This window comes from Centroberyx affinis, unplaced genomic scaffold (genome assembly GCF_046629955.1).
Source record: "Centroberyx affinis isolate AG114_WGS23_722 - 3 ecotype Tasmania unplaced genomic scaffold, CSIRO-AGI_Caff_v1 ptg001743l_1, whole genome shotgun sequence".
In the NCBI taxonomy this organism is placed as follows: domain Eukaryota; kingdom Metazoa; phylum Chordata; class Actinopteri; order Beryciformes; family Berycidae; genus Centroberyx; species Centroberyx affinis.
Genome location: NW_027280145.1, coordinates 221,356 through 242,759, shown reverse-complemented (window position 1 = coordinate 242,759; position 21,404 = coordinate 221,356). Strand labels below are relative to the sequence as shown.

Here is a 21,404-nt window from a genome sequence, read left to right as displayed (position 1 = left end):
GCCTCTTTGTACGGGCGTGTCCCCGAAGATAAACTATGTGTCAGACGCAGACAGTAGCCCTTATGGCCACTTATTGCAGAGGTCAGCTGCTGAGCGCTGCAAAAATGCTGCGTCTCATTCACAGACCACAGGAAGAAAGCTCAGATAAGATCGGCAGACTTTCCTCAAGTCGGCAGGAATTGTGCAACGGTCACGTATGTTCCAGATATTATGACTGTTGTAGCGGGAGCTTCTCCTTGTGTCACAACTTCATAGCAATATAGTAGTATGTAGCCTGATTGCATTTTTGTTAAGCGAGTGATGCTGAGTGGAATTCACTGTTACAGAGAAGGAATATTGTTGCATTTACATTTTTCAATATACGAAACAACAAATGGGTTGTTTATCAAAATTGTTATGCAGCAATACCTAGTACTTGGCTATTAACTGCTTTCTTTCCTGCAGCTTACAGAAACCAACCCCTCCTTGTGTGATTGGATGGCAAGCGAACAGCCTTGTTGTCTAGTTATTCTAGACAAAATAAATAAAAACACTGATAGCAAAACCCATGCAGAGTTTTCAGTTATACCAACAGCATTGCAGTATGTGTCCATAGTGCGTATCTGTTTTTGTTGAGTTGGATCATGTTTTTTTCTATGTATGCATCAGCCTATGTGCGTGTGTGTGTTCTGTGGGCGTGTATACTGTATGTATGTGTGTGTGTGTGTGTGTGTGTGTTTGTACACAGGCGGGTGTGTGCAGCAGGCTGGTGGAGGTGCTCAAGTTACATAATCTCCATCTCCCTCCCGCACAGTGACAGGGAAGAGGGGGGCAGCTGCCGACTCCTATCTCATCTCCAGCCTGCTGAGGCATCTCTCCTCCTCTCTTCTCCTCTCCTCTCTTCTCCTCCTCTCCTCTCTCCTCTCCTCTCGATGAAACCCAGCTACAGTTTGCTATGCTACATAGTGCAGCCATCATCCAGCTGGCAGTGCAACCATCCTTCTGTCCCCAGACATCAACCTGCTATCATCCACACATCAAACACAATCCACCTACTGCTCCTCTCTTCTCTCTCTGTGTGTGTGTGTATGTGTGTGTGTGTGTGTCTGTCTCTGTATTATCTCAACAAGATCCATCACAGCCCAGTGTGTAAGAGCTTGCTACACACTATCAGGCAAATGACTTTAACCTTTCACCACCTACAATGCTATTTGTCATAATACAGTATGTGGGTACATTAAACATGGCGTGATGAAGTGACTGGAGTCACTAACAGGGGGCTCCGCTCGCCGCTACACTGTAATATGATTTACTGCAGCACTTGACTTATTATTGGCAGTCGTCGCCCATCTGCCCAGACTGTGGTCCACTGGCATTGTTCTAGCTTGTTGGTGGTATACTGGCGTAGTGTCGTGCATAGTGATCACACCGCAACCTCCTCGCAGATGCTGTTTTTGCAAAACAACTAGTGCTTTTCCCTAACACATATCTGTGATGCTCGAGGGAGACGCAGCACCACGCTGAAGCCAAGCCAAGCCATCAGAGCCATCTGAAACACATGAATGCCATGCATATGGACTATGTGCGCTGCCATGAAAAGCTGCCACTATGCCGTTGATGGGCGCCATTTGGCATAGTGAGGCCCAGCAGGGCAGGCTGTTGAGCAAAATATGAATGTGTTACAGGCTGGCAGGGAGGGAGGCTGGGTGTGTGGAGCCTGGTGGTTGTCTGACAGAGTCGGCCAGCAGGCAGAGGGGGGCACCGCCTCTCTCAGGGAGAACCCAGTGCCAGGCTATGCAGATGTGATGCTGCTCCATGTGGGTTGATGTTCCCACTTCATTGTAATGTAATATTGTTATTCATTATACAGGCAGGGGCCCGGTTCCATACAGGAAATTGTCTCTATTACGTCTATTTTCCAGAGGCGAGGTGTCGGTGCTCTCCTCATTAGAATGTGTTTGGATCTGCAGCTATTATGGTCATGTCTTCCATGATTATTGTCTGTCAAACGCCTTAATGGAGTGTGGATGGGCTTCCCCACCTACTGAGCAACCCCTAGTCCTAGCTGATGGATTGTAAATTCACATCAGGTGGGCGTTGGAACTCGGAAGCGTGCACGTTTCCGATGTGATGACGCAACTTTGGCCCTTGGGGGACTAGTAATCACATTCCCCACTCATCCAAGAAAGCGCAGAGAGGGGGGGGGGGGGGTTTGGAGGCTGCAAGGGGGCCACATTAAAGATTCCTGGTTGTCATGACAGCACCAACGAGGAGACCGACTCCCTTTGCACGAATCCCTGCCTAATTGACATGCACCCCACCCACTCCGGCCCCTCCCAACCTGATCCTCGCGTATCCTGAGGCATCACGTTGCCTAGATCAAAGATGACATGAGTCCGCCACCTTGAGACCGAGGGCTTAGTTCAACCTCGGTTTGCGTTTCACCGCCCTCCCTTTGGCTTTGTCTGCTCAAAGCCCCGTATTTGCAGGACTCTTGTCAAACAGTGCCGTATTAGGAGAGAGAAAGTTGCATGGAGGTGGTTGAGACTCAAGGGGGAGTCAGGTAGAGAACGGAGGTAAAGATTAGGAATGGAAATGCAGCCACCCGTCTGCAGCTGATCTGTCTTCCCCGAGGCATCTGTACCCACTCACACTCTCCTTATGGGACAGTCAGTGCTCAACACACCTGCCTGGCAGAAACCTGTAGGCATTTACCATTAACATCTCTCTTTTTTTAACCGGCATGTTGTTTCTGGTAAACCCTGCATGTAATGTTTATCAGATGCAGATCCATTGTATTGATGGAATATCTCTTCCACATGTTTATGTTATATTAGTGGACTGTATTGATTCATACTCTGCTAAATTATTGAATTATTTCTGAGAGCCAGTCAGATGCTTCATTTGCTTTTCTCTTACAATACAGCCTACTTAAGAATACCAGGCCCCTTAGGCAAAGGGTTCAATGTGGCTTCAAAAGCCCTGGTAATTTTTGTGTCATTTATTGGTTGGAAATAGCTTTAACTCTGGCAGAGAGAATTACAGTGTGGGTTTTCAAAGGACTTGTCGGCAATATGAACAGTACCCTTAAAATGTTCAAGCATCCTACGAACTAAGGATTTTCTCTGTTTTGTTTAAGACCGCACTTGTAAACAGTTGAGTTTCTGGCAGCAGTTTAAGCAAGGCCTCATGAGTTTAGCGCCCTCAAACAATGTTTTCTTTCCCTGTCCTTGAATTCCATGGTCATGGAGCATAGTCCACAATGTACTCTGGTTTTCATCACGGGCAACACGCAACATTTATTTACATTCCTTTTATTGTTTTCCCCTGGGTGCGGGACAATTACACGCATTTGAGATGGCGTGATGAATGTCTCTAAGCCCGTAGTGAAATATGTAGCATAAACCCCCTTCTTAAAGTTGGCCAGTATCCTTTCATAACGGCGGTACAGTAATAACAACAGCAACCCCACCAGCCATAACGAGGGAAATATGAACAAGCCCTATAATCATTCCCTGCTGTCTTAATAAGTCCGGCACTCTGACAGAATATTTTTGGTCCTCTCTGAAGGCGAGGGATGAAGGGAACGCTGCCTTGTCTTCCCCTTTCCAGTCAGTTGGGCTGTTGATTCCCGGTGTTTCCTGTTCTTTTCCATGGTTCAGAGCGCCTTGTACATTCAGCTCTGGGCGTAGTGTTCCTGACTTAATGGCTGTCATTCAGCATGAGGGGGTCCTGTTTGTGGTTTATTATGTAATAGGTGCAATCGGATCTATAATAACTTATATTCTGGTCTCCTACCATACACAACCACTAATAAGATTTTTGTTGGGCAGTAATCACTTATGCCTAGGTTTGCCAGTGTGGTCTAATACAAGACATATGCATCAAGCTGTGCAAACAATGAAGCATATACTAGCGAAAATCTACCCCGAAATCTCCTAACCACTAAAATAAGCATTTATTATCTCAAATTGGGTTGCAATAACATAACCCTTTGCTCGAGGAAGCGGTGGGGTTGAGCTGCAGAGCGTGGTGAATACGACTCTCTGCTGGGTAGAGGAGCCGAGGAGAGGGTGCGGGCTCAGCTTCTCTAAGGTTACTGATCCTCTCCTTTTGGACGCACACCAAGCCAGTCTCTTTGCCAGGAAAACACAGTCTGCCTCATGCCTCTGTCAGAGGGCGAGCTCGGTTCACATGGTCATTTATATGCAAACGTACACCAGAAACGCACACATGCATGCTCATGATGATTTGCTGCCAAGTGATACTTACAGAAAATATTCTCTCCTCTTTCTGCCTCTCTTTCTACCTTTCTTTCAAATTCATTCTCGCACACACAAACAAACAGACTCTGCCCTCTCCCCATGTGCCTCGGTTGCTGTGTTTCTGCTGGCAGGGTGCCTTTGTTTTGCTCCACGGCAGCGCAGGGGTGGGGACGCATTATGTAATGTGTGGCGTGTGCCTGGGATACAGAGAGAGGGAGAGAGAGAGATGGAGCAGGGTGTGACTATAGTAACACACACTCATGATGACATAATCCACTGACCTCGTCCGTGGCCTGCTCGTGTCCCCCCCTCCTCAGAGTATTCCCGGCATCGCACTGCGATTTTGGAAACCACAGAAGAACATCCTCTTTCACCCTCAATTTGCATTTGTGCAATCTAGGACAAAATTGTTACCATGGGTCCTTGAGGCCTCTTTTTGCATTCTGGTGTTATGTGCAGGGCACAGAAATTGGTTTATTTTTCCATCTAGTTTCCATGGTCAGAGGAGGCAGAAAAATGTTACAGTACTGCTCTGCTTCTCTGGTAACCACCCATGTTTCTCTGTGCTTATGTGTGTGTGTGTGTGTGTGTGTGTGTGTGCATGCACAGTCATGTGTGCACGTGCCCTCTTGCCTCCGCCCACGGCCAGCCTGTGGAAGTGGCCCTGCAGGAGCGGGAAAACAGAGGGTTTACTCACCCCTCTCCCTCTTATTCCACTGCGTACACCCCATGCAGGCCACATTAAGCCTGCTTATATAATTAAAATTGATTACAGTAACACACAGCCAGCGCTCATGTGTCGCCTCCCACACATCCATATGGTGCGTATTGAAACAGGTTCTTCACCTGCTGGATTGTGGGTGATTATTGTGACGTATAAAAGGGCCTGAATGGAATGAATTTGTCTCCCCCGAGGGGTGTAAGCAGCATTTGAATATGTAAATTGATCTGTGGGTAAGCCCTCGCTCAGTGATAATGAGAGTGAACCCACCATATTGACTTGCTTGTGCACTTAACCCGTATATTTATCATACATATTCACACTGTGGTATTTCTGTTTGCGCACGCATGCACATGCAAACACTGTGAAATGCCCTGTTCATGATTATGGTAGTTTCCATAATGCTCTGGTGCACTCCCTCTGCCATGGAAGAATATCTGTTTTTCATTAGAAAGACCTTCATCCTGCTACAGCCGTGTGGGAAGCATCCCCAGTATCATTAGTTACATTCTGCATTGCCTTTGGTGTGGAGCGTGAGTCTCTTTGCATCTGTACAGTACTGTTCTCTGTGCTGAAAATGGTATCTGTCCTTGTGTTGCAGATAAAATCGAAGAGGCACAGAAAGAACTCAAAGACCCCAAAAGCTCACAGAAAGGTAAGAGACCTTTTTATCAAGACCTTGGATAAAAATCAATGAGTTACATTTTCGAAGAGGAAGTGAGAATGCTTTCACTTTCAATAGGGTTGAAGTTTCTAAGGGAATTTCTCTCTTCCTCTTGTTTGAAAGGAATATACTGTGAGAAGGAACCTAAAATAACTCTTTTACTAACAGCACACATTAACTTTATTTCACAGCACTGAATTGGAAAGGATTCACAGACATAGATCAGTTTGTGTTTTGCCTTGTTTTGTGGTCTAAAAAATATTTATTATATAATGTGTTTATCCTTGCACTAGTGGTTTGTCAAAATAGTTCATATTTTTGTTTCCTGTGTTTGTTTTTATTTAGCCACGATTTGCTCAGTCTGTATTATTGTTTCATATTTAATTGTGCCTTCCCTCAATGAACACTATTTACACATACTGTATACATTAGTTGAAGAATGGAGTTTAGTAGTTCTGTTTGGCTACTTCTACTTCAGAAGCAGATCCCAATGCTGTGGGATTTTTGCAGCGGCCCTTACACTCGAATATTTCTGTAGTGCTTCCTGTTTCAGCATCAAACTTATCACCATTCGCTGCAATTATTTGTAATACAATAGTTTATATTTAGTTTCTACATTCCTTGGTCATTGTTTTACAATAGCAAGATTTTAGTGGGGATACAATGTTTTGTTTTTCATCCCACTGCTCTGAATATGCCCTTGTGTTTCAGCAGTGATTGCCATAGTGATCTTTTGACATTCTCATGTTGTGACACATTGAAATTAGGAGGGCAATGGCATGATTATACGTTGTAGAATGGCTGGTAAATATTTTAGGGTTCATGTGACCTTTATCTTAAGTGAGATAAAGACAGTTCTTTGTCCATTTTTGTTTAACAAACAATGCAGGTATTTCAGCAAATTATGTTGCTCACTTTTTTAATTTGATGTATATATTCCTTGCATATAGTGAATACTACAGTAAAACTACAGTAATGGCATTGTTGTTACACACATGAAGAGCATGTTGCTTCATTGAGTGGCTTGTTATGTAACTACGTTCAAATAGAATAGCAAGTTAGGTTAAATCAAGGCAGCTTTATGTTGCCTGAGAAATAACCAGCTAAGCTAACCTCATCCTTACAACATTTGTTCTTTTAAAAAAAACAAAAAAAACACCCAGCTTATTTGCAGGACATGCAAGCATTCACTGACTCACCCACTGTAAATGAGATTGGGTGGAGACGTGAGAAAGGATTCAACCCTAATAAGAATATCTCAATCCCCTTCTCAAAATACAGCAAGTACTGAAGTCACTACGTGTCAAAGGTTAATCCCTTTGACAAGCTACTTTTAAAAGAAGTTCATTCTATCAATAGCTCTTCCATACTGGACCACCATGGCATGACTTTTTTCTGTTACAAATTATATGGTTGCTACAGTCATGGAGGAATCATGGAATTTGAAAACTGTGTTTCCCAGGCCCAGAAAAGTTATGGAAAATGACCAGTCATCTAATTTCCATGGAACAACATGTGATTGGGGGTGGGGGGTAAATGTTAAGGTTAGCTACTGGTTGATACAGATTACCTTTGAAAATATAAAAAAGCAAATAATACATTTCCTGAATAAATAAGTTTTAGTTTGTAGCTGTGTCTAGCCAAAACTACTTTTTAACAATAAAATTTACATCTGTACATAGGCACTGATAAATGTTGTTTGTTTATATTGTACTTTTTTACATTATAAGTCATGCAATTTAAGTTGCAGACATGCAAATGAACCCTCAAACTGACCCCTTTTTCATGCCTTTCAGTGACTCTATTTTCTTCTGTGTTGATACAGAGGTCCTTCTTTGTAATATATGATTTAGAATGGTTTATTTCAAGAATATCATAGGGTTTGCCTGGAGAACTACTGTATTATGTTGGTTGTATGCTGTTTTAAAAGGCCTTCGGTTGCATGTTTTTGTGGAGAATGGATGAACTTATGTAAAGACAAGGCGTTCCTCAATCTAATTATGCCAGAGCCCCGAAGGAATCCTGACCTCATCTTGGGAAATACCTACACAAGCCAGGAAACTGTGACAGGGAAATGCTAAACTTATGCAACATGTCCTTAAAACCACATGCCTAAATCACCCTTGTAGGGCCAATGTGACAAATTATGGGACATCCTGGATGGGTGTGTCTGTTTAAAAACAGTGCAGCGTTGACAGCATGCAGATGCAGTTTGTCTGTACCATGGATTACGGCAGCAGATAGCCAGTGCTATCAACTGCTGAAGGTTTTCTTTTTTGATCAGCCAAGACTCCACAGGTCGACATTATTAGAAAAACACAAATGAAGAAAGGACGTTTTTTTTTAATGCAATGAAGCGTGAGCCTCAGTGGCTTCAGACACACAGCAGAAGAGGAAAAGACTGAAGGGAGTGGTGATGGTTAACTTATATCTGTATAAAGAATGTATCTTCACCAACTATTCAAAAAGAACAGCTAGTGATAAAACACTGATGAAAAGGCAGAGCACAGGCAATTGCCTTCAGTGAAAAGATTTCTTGATTTTCTTGAACTTGATGTGGAATGTTATGCTCTTTATCCAAGTTACACCACTTTAGTGGCTGTAGACTACAACATTTTTGTTATATAATAGCCTTGAATGTTATATTCATTATGTAATTGTATTGCACTAGTATTAATCTGTTGTTGTTCTGCATGTATGTCTTTAATACTATATTTCAATTGCTTGTTTTATTAGAAAAGTTGCACTGATATGTAACAAAGCAATTAGGACTAGAATATTAGTCCTGTTGCAGCCTTAAAGGGGCATTAACTAATATATGAGTTTTATCGATCTCTATTGGCTACCAAAGAATTGCAACATCGACAGTCATAATGTAATGTAATGACAATAGAAATGGTAAGCTAGAGGTAATATAGTTAAGAGGTAATATGTCATGATGCAAAATGCTGTAATAATAATACTGCTTAATAATAATACTCCTTTTTTGGCTTAAGGAACTGTCATGTAACGTTGGTGTTGTGCCAAAACTTGTATCCCCTAAAAAATGTGTTTCCATGGTGGTGTGTGCTCCTTTTGTCTTTGATGTGTGTTTTGACACTGCACAAGGAAATGATCATATGGGAAATGTGCTTAATAAATGACAAGTAAACCAAACATATAGCCTGATAATTTCCTTGTAGATTCAATGGACGCTTGTGGTTTGAGATAATAAGATCACAAACAAGCATGATCTCTGATCATTATGAGGGAACTATAGCAGGGAACTACAGCAGACTGCAGTAGTGTACTTCTGACTACAGTAGAATCTTATATACAGTGATGCTGTGGTATATACAAGAGTGGTAAAACTATTACCTCCAGTCGGCCATTTTAAGACATAGCAACCACCAATATAAACAAAAAATCAATTATATTTTCAGAGGAGCATTAATTTTATGCTTTTTCCACTTAAAAGACCTTATCCTAACATTGCTTTGGTACTACTTGATATGATGTATACTGTAAATGTACTGAAATGTACCAGTGTTTCTTCATTATATATGTAGAAGCAAATACAAACACATTCTAAAATTATCTGAGCAGTCAAATTTTCAATTTGAGTGCATTTAGTTTCATGAGCCAATAAGGAAGTTCCAACAATTCAGCACAAGAAATATATTTTCTCAGTAGTGACTTTCTTGCTCACTATGCCCATATGGTGTGGTTGGAAAGGTTTTGAAAAAGACAGCTTTACTGTGCCAACTGTGCTTTTCTTATAACATGAAGAATTTTGTCGTTTTCAGTGCATAGAAACCAAAATGTACTTTTTGCTTGACATGGCATAATAGGTTATGGACTCATATTCTTGTCTGTGTTTGTATCCACAGGGACATCTGAAAGCAGTCGCAGAAATGCAGATAACATAAAAGGCCTGAAGAGGAAAAAGGTTGTTGGAGAGAATCAGCTCAAGAAAATTCCCAAATCTCCAGTGAAGAAGCCCCTGCAGTCAAAAACATCAGGAGCCACAACCAAGGAAACTACGCCTTCCTGCTCCTCCTACTCCAACAGTCCTTCCCACAATCCCTCCAGGTCACCCAGTGGGAGCAGAGACCCAGAATATGCCCAACCAGTTGCAGCATCCCCTGAGGAAGGGGCATCCTCCACTGACCATGAAAGGCTGAAGCAAGGAGAAACTTTCTCTTCAAGGCCACCGTCTCTTGATCCCATCAGTGGTGAAAAGGGGTGTTCAATTGCAGCTGAAGTGTGTCAGCCCAAGGACAGCAAGAGCAGCAACCCCAGCTTTGAGGGAGATTCCTACCACACCAGTGCTCCCCTTGAGGTTCTACTAAAGGCCATGGAGCCTGACTTTAGTACTTTGGCTGAGAGGAAAAACTCCTTGCAAATTACAGCCATTGGAAAACCAGCTTCCGCCCTCACTGCTCAGTCCAGTAGTGAAGTAAAAGCAATGCCAGCTGTCAATTTTGGCCTCCAGGCTCAACCTTCCCATATGCAGACTTATTATGTTGACAAACAAGGTAACTTCATTGGCATTGCAGCACCACTACAGGGTAATATGCAGACATCTACCCAGGGTACTCCCCTGCAGTGTTCTCAGCATGCTACACCACATTTTATACCTGTTGCTTCGAATCAGGAAAAGCCTAGCTTGCACATGGGCTTTAGTACTGGACCGTCCACCATAACTCATGCACCTGTTCCCTCGGGCTCCAATGCCTTGCCACAAAGCCAGCCACCAGTTGTGCACACATGCCAGTCCCTCTCAGCCAGTGTTCCCAGCACCATTCAGGTCCCAGTTACACCTGGCTGCAACCAAGTCCAGATGGCAACAGTTATGAACTTTGGTGCTGAGCAGGTGGCTAAGGACCAGAAGCCCAAGAAGCTGGGGAAGTATGTGTGTGAATACTGCAATCGGGCATGTGCAAAACCCAGTGTGCTGCTCAAACACATCAGGTCTCACACAGGAGAAAGACCATACCCTTGTGTTACATGTGGTTTCTCATTCAAAACAAAGAGCAACTTGTACAAGCATAAGAAATCACATGCTCATGCTATAAAACTGGGCCTCGTCGCACGTTCCGAATCTGGAGGCGGATCGCTCTCCCAAGAATCTGACAAAGCCCTCGGGACACATTCAGAGGCAGAGGAGAGTGGGGACAGTGATGAGGAAGGTAGCACTGCGGACTTGGATCCTGACTCATCACAGAGCAGTGTGACAGCTTTGTCTGAAAGTAGTTTGCAGAGTGCAGGTACAGCTCAAGCAAGCCATGGGGAAGCAGACTCAACAGCTGTCTTCGAGTCAATGAAACCAGCCTCTGGTCAGAGGGGTTATGAGCCCAAAGTGACAGCTGCACTTCCAAAAGTGGTTGTTTACCCAGTTAATGTCTCCCCTCTGAGGGCAGATAGCCCAAGGGTTATAGATTCAGCACCTGAGCAAGCTGCTGCACAACGGCAACGAGAGTTTCAGACAGCCAATCTGAGATCTAGCATCACAGTCCTGTCATCTCTGAAAGAGGTGGACTGTACAAATCCTTCACTAGATACTGTGAGTGAAGACGAGGACCAACAATGCAAGTCTCCACTGTTCGGTGGACATGCTCAGCTTCAGAGACAACAAGCAACAGACTTCTCTCAGCAGCAACAGGCCAAGTGCCTGCTTAGTCCCCGCAGTTTAGGAAGTACAGACTCTGGCTACTTTTCACGCTCTGAAAGTGCTGACCAGGCCATGAGTCCCCCTAGTCCATTTGTAAAGATAACTCCACCAGCAGACATAGACATTTCCAAGAGCACACTTCCCAATATCCCTCCTGTGGTTGCCACAGTAATGCATGTAGCAGCTGAGGAAAAGCCACGAGCCACACAGGGACAGATGCGTCCACCATTGGAAGCCAAGGCACTCTCTCTGGAAGAGCGAATTTCAAAGTTGATATCTGATAATGAGGCAGTGGTTGACAACAAGCAGCTGGACAGTGTCAAACCAAGAAGGACATCTCTCTCAAGGAGAGGTAGCATAGACTCCCCTAAATCATACATATTCAAAGACTCTTTTCAGTTTGACCTTAAACCAATGGGAAGAAGGTCAAGTTCCAGCTCAGACATCCCCAAGTCCCCATTCACCCCAACAGATAAATCAAAGCCAGTATTTCTTCTCTCTGTACCTAATCAATACCCACCAATGGATTGTTTGCCAATAACAAGGAGTAACTCTATGCCTACTACACCAGGACACTCTGCTCTTCCCCTTAATGTTGCCCCCCAGCCCCACCCTTTGCGAATTTGTCAGTCATTTGATGACAAAATTAGTTCATTGAATGATGATGTATTTTCATCAGCCCCATCTACACCAAATCCAGCAATACATTCTCGTACCTTAGTGAGGCAAGTAGCAGTGGAGGACTTTTCCACAAGTGAGGGGCATGGCCTCCCTTCTGTCCGTTCCATGGATGAGGGCTATCATGGTCCAAGTAATTCCACAGAGATGATGCAAAGAAGCAGATCTTTTGAGCACAGTCAGGACAGAAACAGAAAGCCTCAGCAGAGTAAAGGCACAATGTATGAGTGTGAGACCTGTCGTAACCGGTACAGAAAGTTAGAAAATTTTGAAAATCACAAGAAATTCTATTGCTCTGAGCTTCATGGTCCAAAAAACAAGCCAATCGCTCTCAAAGAAACTGAGCAAGATGTTTTTCAGGTTAACATACAGCAGCCCCTAATCCCCAGATCAACAGGCATCTCAGGAATACTTGATCAACAGACATCAATTAGAAAGAGAAGGAAAATGAAGAGTGTTGGAGATGACGATGACCAATCTCCAACCGACACCATTCCCCCTTGCTCTGTCAGTTTTGATTCATGTCAGCTACCAACAGCTCTGGCAGGTCGGACATTTTCTCAGCATGGTGCCATGGTAGACATACAGCCTAAAAACAACCAGACACAACTACCTCAGATCCAGCTTGTAGCAAGAGGTATAGATACTTCAGATTCCAGACTGTCACCAATACGAGAGGCCCAGATCAGCACTTCTACTAAAGGAGACCTGCAGAGGCAAGGCAGTGGTACTTCAGTCATTAGGCACACCAACTCACTCAGCAGACCCAATTCATTTGAGACATCAGAATCTTTTGACAGGGCATCTCCTGTTGATAGTATGGAAAAAGATGCCCTGAACAAGGTCAAAACAGATGCTACAACAAATGTTTCAATTGAGAGCCACCATGAAAAAATGTCTATACCCAAGTGTGTTGACTATGGAAAACAAAGGATGGAACATTGCACTGATGGCACAGTAGCAGCAGTTGGTGAAAGCTCTACCCCTGTCCACCAGTCTCGCCTGGTTCGTCAAAACAATATCCAGGTTCCTGAAATTCTGGTCACAGAGGAACCTGACAGAGAACATGAAACACAGAGCACTGAGCCAGCAGATAAGCCTGCAGATTCATTCAACTGGCCTCAGAGAAGTGAGAGTTTGTCCAAGTTGCCAGCAGAGAAACTTCCACCTAAAAAGAAGAGAATTCGTCTTGCTCAAATGGACCACTCCTCAGGTGAATCCAGTTTTGAGTCAAACCTCTCACGAAGTCTCAGCAGGGACAGTAGTCTTTCTCGCTGCTCCAGCGTTTCAGCCTCTTTTGACAGAGATGAGACATCCAGATCAGAGAGCCCGTCTAGAGGGGAGTGTGTCAGCAAAATACCAGAGTCTCAAGGTTTGCCAACAGCCTTCAACACACTTGGTGTGCCTGGCATGATGAGGCGCGCTGCATCTGAACAGATCACTTGTACTCAACCCTCTGTGGAGATTTCATGTGACTATCGTAGCAAGTCCTTTGATTGTGGCAATGTATCTCCCAGCAGATCACTGTCCCCAGTTGGTCAGCCAAAAAGTGCACAAACTTCCCACGTTGCCCAGGTGCCACTCATTGAAAGACGACGGGGACCATTAGTTCGTCAGATGTCTTTAAAGATAGGTCCAGAAAGTCAGCAACCTGTCCGGAAAAATATCATACCTCTGGAGAAACTTTCCATTACAAATGTAAGCTCTTTAATTCAGAACCGATCCCAACAGATTCATATTGCCAATAAGCCCACCATGGCTCAGTCTTTTATCTTGCATTCTGGAGAACCAGCCTTGCAGAAGAATGAGCAAATGGTGCAAAGCATTAATTTGGGTAACCCAACTCAGCAGCCTCAAGTCCATGGCCTTCCACACCCTTGGCATCAAACATCAAGGGTTCAAATATGCCAAAAGATACAGCAACCTCTGAGCCAGATCTCGGTCCGTCGTGAAAATATCCAAAATAAGTCAGACTCCGAAGAAAAGAAAAGTTTTGTGCCCAAATACCAACTGCATTGTCCTGCTCTGAGAGGAAGCCAAACATTTTCATTCTCTAGCACCCAGGGAACTCAAATAGCCGTACCAGTTTTAACAATACCTATTGCCAATCAGATTTTGAGTGTTTCAAAGTCTTCAGATGTACTGAAAAATGTCTATGTTGCTCAACAGAGTCATCAGGCTTCTGAGATTAAGACACAGACTGTTGTTTTGCCAGGTGGACAACAAAGGGACCCATTCAATCAGACCCAAACAGGTGCTGCCCCATTGCCACAAATACTGATAACCCATGAGCAGATGAACCCTGCGCCTTCTATGTCCAAAAAGAACAGTCTCTCATCCATTCACAGTGTAGATAGTGACATCCAAACTGCACCAACTGTAAATAAGGATAGAACTCAAACTCACCGAGTTAGCACTCATAACCATACGGGAGAAAGAACGCCTTCTCTCGGGTCTTTACATTGCACACAGAAACTGGCATCGGTGACCCTATGCCCACAGCAGGAGCCCACTGCCTCTAGCAAACGAATGCTGTCCCCTGCCAATAGCTTGGACATCTACATGGAAAAGCACCAAAAGCGGGCTAAGGATGAGCATGGTGTTGCCTGTCTCACTGATGGCAGGTCAGTCAACTATCTTAACTCCAAGATGGCAGAGGTGACCCGACAGCGGAAGCTAACACTTGTCAGGCAAGTTTGCACCACTGAACCAGTGGACAGTCCCATTGAAACTGAGGCCCCACCATTGCCCCAGAATAAACTAGATGGGGAGAAGGACTCAGAGGCTCATGATGACTGGAAGCCTATGTCACCTGACAGTGCTGGGCTGGAAAAACACACAACTACTGTAGTTCCTCAGGAGCCAGGCGCTGCACTGAACACAACACCAGGTAGCCACAGCACTTCCATCCCAGCTAATAACACTCTGAAGCCTCAAGACAAAGCTGAGGAACAGAGATGGACTCCTGCCAAATCTCCAATAAGGCCCTCCAGTTTCCATGGTGGTCAGGTGAAACTGACCTCGTCTGTTTCTGTGGTCAACACAAAAGACAGCCATCGCCTGTCTTTCCCCAGCCTGAAGACTGCCACCACCTTCACGTGGTGTTTCTTGATGAAGAGGAAACCACTCCATGTTCCACAGACTGACCTGAAGATTTCAGCATATGCTGCCTGGACCGTCAGCCCCAACAACCCTAACCCACTTGGGTTGCCCACCAAGGTGGTGATGTCTCTGTTTGACTCCAAGCAGAGCTCCAAGAAAATACACTACACCTCGGCAATAAGGACGAGTGGGAAGTCTGACATCTTGTCTTACTCAGGCAAGCTGAAAGACATCATGCCCAGGGTAAGAACAAAACTATTATTTGCAAGGTTGTAAAATCTAACACATATTTGTCATTGTCTTGTCTTAATGTCTTGATTCTTCAATCAACTTGATGATTGCATGATAGAAATTTGTGAATATATAACATATATTACAGTAGATCCTTTCATCTCTCTGCAGGTGCTAATAACCCAGAAGTCTGTAACAGCTGAAAACAGAAGCAAAGTACAACCAGAGACTCAGCCCAACAATGAGTCAGACAAGGACTTGTCATCCAAAACAGAACCAAGGCGGGTCAAAATTTTTGATGGAGGGTATGTATATAAGCAATAAATAAACTCGCTTACTTATTTACTTGCTTAATTACTTATTTATTCAAAATACAAATAGTTACTTTCATGTGCTTGTCTTCCCAATTTATGTGTCCCTAATGGTTCCATCTCTAACCCTGCAGATACAAATCTAACGAAGAGTATGTTTACGTGCGGGGGCGTGGGCGCGGTAAATACATCTGTGAGGAGTGTGGGATCCGCTGTAAGAAACCCAGCATGCTGCGCAAACACATCCGCACCCACTCTGATGTCCGGCCATACCACTGCGTCCACTGTAACTTCTCCTTCAAGACAAAAGGTTAGAGCTCAGTACATTAGTTTGTTTCAGGGTTTAAAACCAAGATAGAGATGTTTTTGTGACTATTTTCCTTTTGATCTTGGGAAATTTGCAAGTTAAAACCGCTTGATTAATTATCTTTCTTTATGCAGAGTAGAAGCAGAGTGAGTGTCAGTACACTGACATTCACATTATCAATTATACCAAATCAACCCCCCCCCCCAAAAAAAAAAAAAAAATGCAAAAAGAAATAAAGGAAAGCCCATTGAGATGTATTCACAGGTCAAGGGAATATACCACAGGTGCATTCATGTTTAATATAGATAGGATTTTCCAAACCATAACCTTTTTCAGAACAATTGCTTTGGAGTGAAAAAAAAAAGTACAGTATACAGTGTATCAATATATAGTCTATAATGAATCTATTGAGAACAACAAGATTCAATCAAACTCTTGTTAAATTTTCATTATCACAATTTAGGCCTACATTTTTCTTTCCAGAGTTCATTTAATTTTTTCCCTGTTAGGAGCTATGGAATTAAAGATGTTGCTTCACCATCTCTTAAACCAAGACAGTATGATTCACCAGTCTTTATCGAACTTGCCTACCCACGCGACACTGCAGAACAGTACTTGGTGTCAGAGCAACCCACGTTCCTTTAAAAATGTCTTTATCAGTTACTCACCCTTTACATACAGCCTGCCCAAAGACAGCATTCTCTTACATAAACTCCTTCTGTGCTATTGTTCAAGCTCCACCCACCCATAAGACCTTGTTGCCTCTCTTCTTGCAGGAAATCTGACCAAGCACATGAAATCCAAGGCCCACAGTAAGAAATGCATGGAGATGGGGGTGCCTGAGGGTCTCATTGAGGATCAGGATGCAGAGGACTCTGGTACAGTGTTTCACTTCTCAGCCTTGACCTAGAGGGAAATACACAGGGGACATTGTGTGCTTTGAAGCTATATAGAGAAAATTTGCATGGGATCTTACGCATTAAACTAAGCAAACATGAATAAACACCTTTTCTGTTAGTTCAAGGGTTTATTGCCAGTACATTGTTACATGTGTTTTATTGGGTGAATACAGCAAGGTCTTGTTTACCCTATTTTCATATGTATTCAAACAACAGGATTGCCCTTCTTTAAATAGCTCTCCTGATAATGACTAGAGATATGAAATACGGATTGTCCCTGCTTGTGCTCTGTAGCTATGCCGATCAATAGCTGTGCCATGGTCTAATTAGAAATTCTAAATGCAGCTTCTTCCCCTGTTAACTCAGAGCGCATGTGGGCGGCATGCACAGCGTTTAGAAAGAGGAAATTGCTGCGTCTAATTTTAGAAAAAAAGAGAAGCTGCCTGAAAGCATTCTATAGTCCCAGTCTCTAAGAGCATATTTGTTTTTCCTCCTCTGCCTGTGATGGAGCTCAGGGGCTTATGGTGGTCTAGGGTGTGAAACACCACTACTGCAGCAGTACAACACACCATCTAATGGTATTTTTCAGTGGTAGATTTTCTCATTGTGTGAGAGAAACCTAGATGAGAATGTTGGATTTTTAATGAATGAAAATGGTTTAAATGCTGCCTAATAGCTTATCTTTTATGCATCAGCTGTGATGACTAATATGCTCTGTAGAATAACAAGACGGCCTTCCTTCTTACGTTTTCTCTCAACTGCAGGCGACCGCAGCCAGGTGAGCAGCGCTGACCGTCCAGATTCAGATGGCGATGACTCTGAGGGCCCTGACGATGAGGAGAACGATGACAACGAGGAGGAAGAGGAGGACAGCCAGGCAGAGTCGGGCCTGTCCACCAACCCCTCTGTCTCTGCCAGCCCCCAACACATCCCCTCCAACCAGGAGGTCCCTCCTAGTGCCCTCCTAGCCCAGATGTCCATCAGCTCAGCTCCCCTCCCCCAGTCCCAGCCTCCAGCTTCTGACTACCACACGTCGGACTCAGAATCTGTCCCCATGATGAGCCCTGTGTCCCTGTGCAAGCAGATGTCCATCTCTGGGTCCTGCTCCAGCCCAGGCCCCCTCCCTAACTCTCCTCCGCCCATTGCCCCCATCTCAGATTCCTACACCTCAGACACAGAGTCAGTGCACATGATGAGCCCTGTGTCACCATGCAGGCAGATGTCCATCGACTACCCTGACTTTGATGTGCCCCCTAGTCCCCCAGTGCCGGGCAAGGGCTCCAAGCTCGGCCAGGTGAGACCCATGTATTCTCATTGTGTCTCTCTCCACCCCTCCCTGTCTGTCTCCCTTCGCGTTCTTTCCTATCCATACCCTTACCTTGAATCCCTCATGCAAGGCACTTCCACAAAGCTCCTGTGAATGTTCTTTAAAAGGTGAATAGTCTTCTTAATGCTGATTTGCCATTTTTCTTGGCTTGGAGGCTTGGTTCAAATGGTGTAGCACCTCTCATCCTCTTCATATCTTATCACTAGGATTTTACCATAATTAAGTCATGCCATTTCTCTCTCTCTTCTCACAGGATGGCTCGTCTGCCCCTCCTACTGTGCCGACAAGCGAGTCAGGTGTACCAGTGGACCGCAGCACTCAAACCTCCTCCTATGCTTCCCAAGGTCCCATGCACTTTCCCCCACAGGGCCTATCCCAACCGGGAACAGGGACCCAGACACACCTGTTCAGCCACCTGCCCCTGCACTCCCAGCAGCCTTCTCGCTCCCCCTACAGCATGGTTCCAGTCGGGGGGATCCAGCTGGTGCCCGCTGGCCTGGCAGCTTACTCCACCTTTGTACCAATCCAAGCTGGCCCTGTCCAGCTCACCATCCCAGCAGTGAGCGTCATCCACAGGAACACCAGCCCGTTGCCGGCTCCCCACACTTCACCCCAGCCGGAGGGCTCTCACGCCCAGCCCCTTGTGGTGCAGGAACCCATCAGTAGCGTCGTGCCCTGCTTCCCCCTCGGGCAGGTCACCGGCCTGCAGGCTCAGACTCTACAGTCTGTGGGTTTGGAGACACTCAACCTAATGGGGCTGACCAACACAGGCCTAGCATCTACCCAGCTGCTGCCCCAGCAAGGGCTCACCCTCAATGCCACCCTGGGGCTGCAGGTTTTAGCTGCCAGCCCCACCTCCCAAAGCAGCACTGGCCCCCAGACACATATCCCTGGCCTGCAGATAGTCAACATCGCCCTGCCTGCCCTCATCCCCTCGCTCAGCCCTCTCTCCACCCTCAGTCCTCTCGCTGGGCCCTCTGAGAGGCAGGGCAGCCCAGAAGCTCTGGGAGCCCAGCCATCTCAAACTGAATATGGGTTTGGTCCTTCATGGAGCTGCATGTCTGCTTCACCACCCACCCCTCTGATGGTCAGCAGCCCTCCAGAAGTGACCTCAGCCAGCAGGCCTAGCCCGAAGAGTGGGAGCAGAGCAGAGCTCACACAGACTGTGGAGAAGGAGGAGAGGGGTAAATCCCCACAGCAGCATCTATCACCAGCTCCTGAGAGTGGAGCAGACAATGCTAAGCAGACACCAGTTGGGGGCGCCAGCGATCCTGCACCTCCAAGGCCACTGCCAGTGTCCTCCTGGCAGAAGGTAACTGATGACTATAATGAGGCATCCAGTGATGACGAAGACAGACTGGTCATCGCCACCTGAAAAAGCCTCAATGGGAAAGCTCTTCTTTGTTCTCTTTTTGTAATGCTTGTCACTTTGTAAGACTGAAAACACTTCTTCAGGGGTTTGTTTCTTTGCAAATCGCCTTTCAAAGCACAGATACTGACATTCATATTGTACGTGCAATCATATGATGATTATGATTATAATGATGACCAATCATTTTATTTTTACTTTTTTGTCAGCTCCAGACAATTTCTTTTTTGTACATGTTGTATAGACAATTGTGCCTTTTTGGAGTTTCTTGTTTAGGAACCTGTACATAATTCCTCATAAATTCAGTAGTTGCTTGTGTTTATTTCAAAAAATGAAAGTAGAAGGAGAGATGACAATGGAGGATATCAGTTTTATTTTGGAGAATTTGTCATTCGTAAATTTATGGAAAAAAATAAATGTTGTACTGGTATATGTACATTTCTATGGATTTTGGGGCAATGTTTCTGTGTACAGATGTTGTGTTCAACTATTTATTATATTCCATCTAGTGCCCATTACGACTCATAAGTCCATAGGTATGTGCATTATGGTAGCTTTACATTGCGGTATCAATATTATTAACTGTATCAGTAAAAATTTGTTTACAAACATTCAAGCGGTGTCAATGTATTTTGTTTTTTTAACACTGGAGACATGCTTTCACCAGACAACATGCCAAAGAGGACAGGTATTCATTCACACTCTTTTACTTTACATTGTAGACAGCTATAAAATATTGCTAATTGTTACAGTCAAATAAAACCTAATAAATGCATCTATGCAGTCCGTGGCAAAAGTGGGACAGTCATGTCAAACTGATTCTGTTTGATGTGTCCTCATGAAATTCACATTCATGGTCAACTGATGAATATGAAGCAAGAGTACAGACGGTCAGCTGTTGGTTATATTTGACATTGTAGTAAACATTTGACATATTTTTCCATATCAAAACATATTAGAATTGCTGAAGCCAGTCCCACCAATTTCAGCTGGGTTAGTATTCAGAGAAACAAGGAGTTTTATTCCCAAATGAGATTTGAAATAAGTGACATCTTCTCTGACAATGTGATTGATAGCAACAAATAAAGATCTGGTATTTTTTAATAGCTAGTAGGGTAACTTAAGCTCTAGGCTGACAGAAAAAGAACATTTTACAGACTGGATGTGCTATAGTATTTTTTTTTTGGAATAGAACTCTTCAAATTACACTCAAGTACATCTGAGATATTAAAGTTAATGTTTGATTGCCTATTTATATGCAGTAACTGCATGAGGTCTGACCCATTAACACCACTGGATTCTTGACATCTTCCTCTGAGATGCTCTGCCAAGTCCAAAATGAAGCTTCTTGCATAAGAGTGAATCTCATTGGGATTTCAGCTGTGGGATGGACTCTCTCTTAAAATATGCTAGCCTACTAAATGGCTGACTCTGTGATTGTCTCAGTAACTAGGACTTCAGCTAGTATGCAAGTCAAAAACAGTTCATCTCCCACTCTCTCTGAATAGTTTCAGTCTCTGCATTTACAGTATGTCATATTTATCTTTAGATCAGTGTGCAAATTTCATGCAGCATACAAAAAAAGATCCAATCTCCCTCAACTTCCTGCATACTGTAAACAGTGACACGGTATAACAAAGATAATTTGTATCCATCCAAATCCTCAGGGGACGTCCTCGTGATCCTCACAATAATGCACTTCATTAAAAAATCACAATTTGTCGATCAAATGAATAGTGGCACTTGACCAAGTGATTTTATTTGTCCCTTTTTTATCTTATACTTAATGAAAAAGTCATGATAGAGAGCTCTCAAAGGACCGGGGGCCAAACATAGCAATCTGCCCTCAATGAGGGAAACTTCGCTCTCATCTCAAGAGGCTTACAGTGAAAACCTCC

The 21,404-nt window shown here is 44.2% G+C and overlaps 1 protein-coding gene across 1 annotated transcript; it reads left to right on the top strand.

Moving 5' to 3' along the window:
* Window positions 1-9,853: 9,853 nt before the first annotated feature.
* On the top strand, window positions 9,854-20,088 carry hivep1 (HIVEP zinc finger 1). The gene is made up of 6 exons (XM_071528957.1): window positions 9,854-15,305; window positions 15,465-15,598; window positions 15,739-15,914; window positions 16,688-16,789; window positions 17,575-18,104; window positions 18,391-20,088. Exons 1-6 carry the CDS (start codon window positions 9,966-9,968, stop codon window positions 19,510-19,512), a joined length of 7,404 nt encoding a protein of 2,467 aa, XP_071385058.1. The 5' UTR covers window positions 9,854-9,965; the 3' UTR covers window positions 19,513-20,088.
* The last annotated feature ends 1,316 nt before the right edge of the window (window positions 20,089-21,404 follow it).

Coding starts and splice junctions, on each gene's coding strand:
- hivep1 (XM_071528957.1), top strand. CDS start 9,966: ATGGAGCCTGACTTTAGTACTTTGGCTGAGAGGAAAAACTCCTTGCAA. Junction 15,915..16,687: donor CTTCTCCTTCAAGACAAAAG/GTTAGAGCTCAG, acceptor CTCTTCTTGCAG/GAAATCTGACCAAGCACATG. Junction 18,105..18,390: donor AGGGCTCCAAGCTCGGCCAG/GTGAGACCCATG, acceptor CTCTTCTCACAG/GATGGCTCGTCTGCCCCTCC.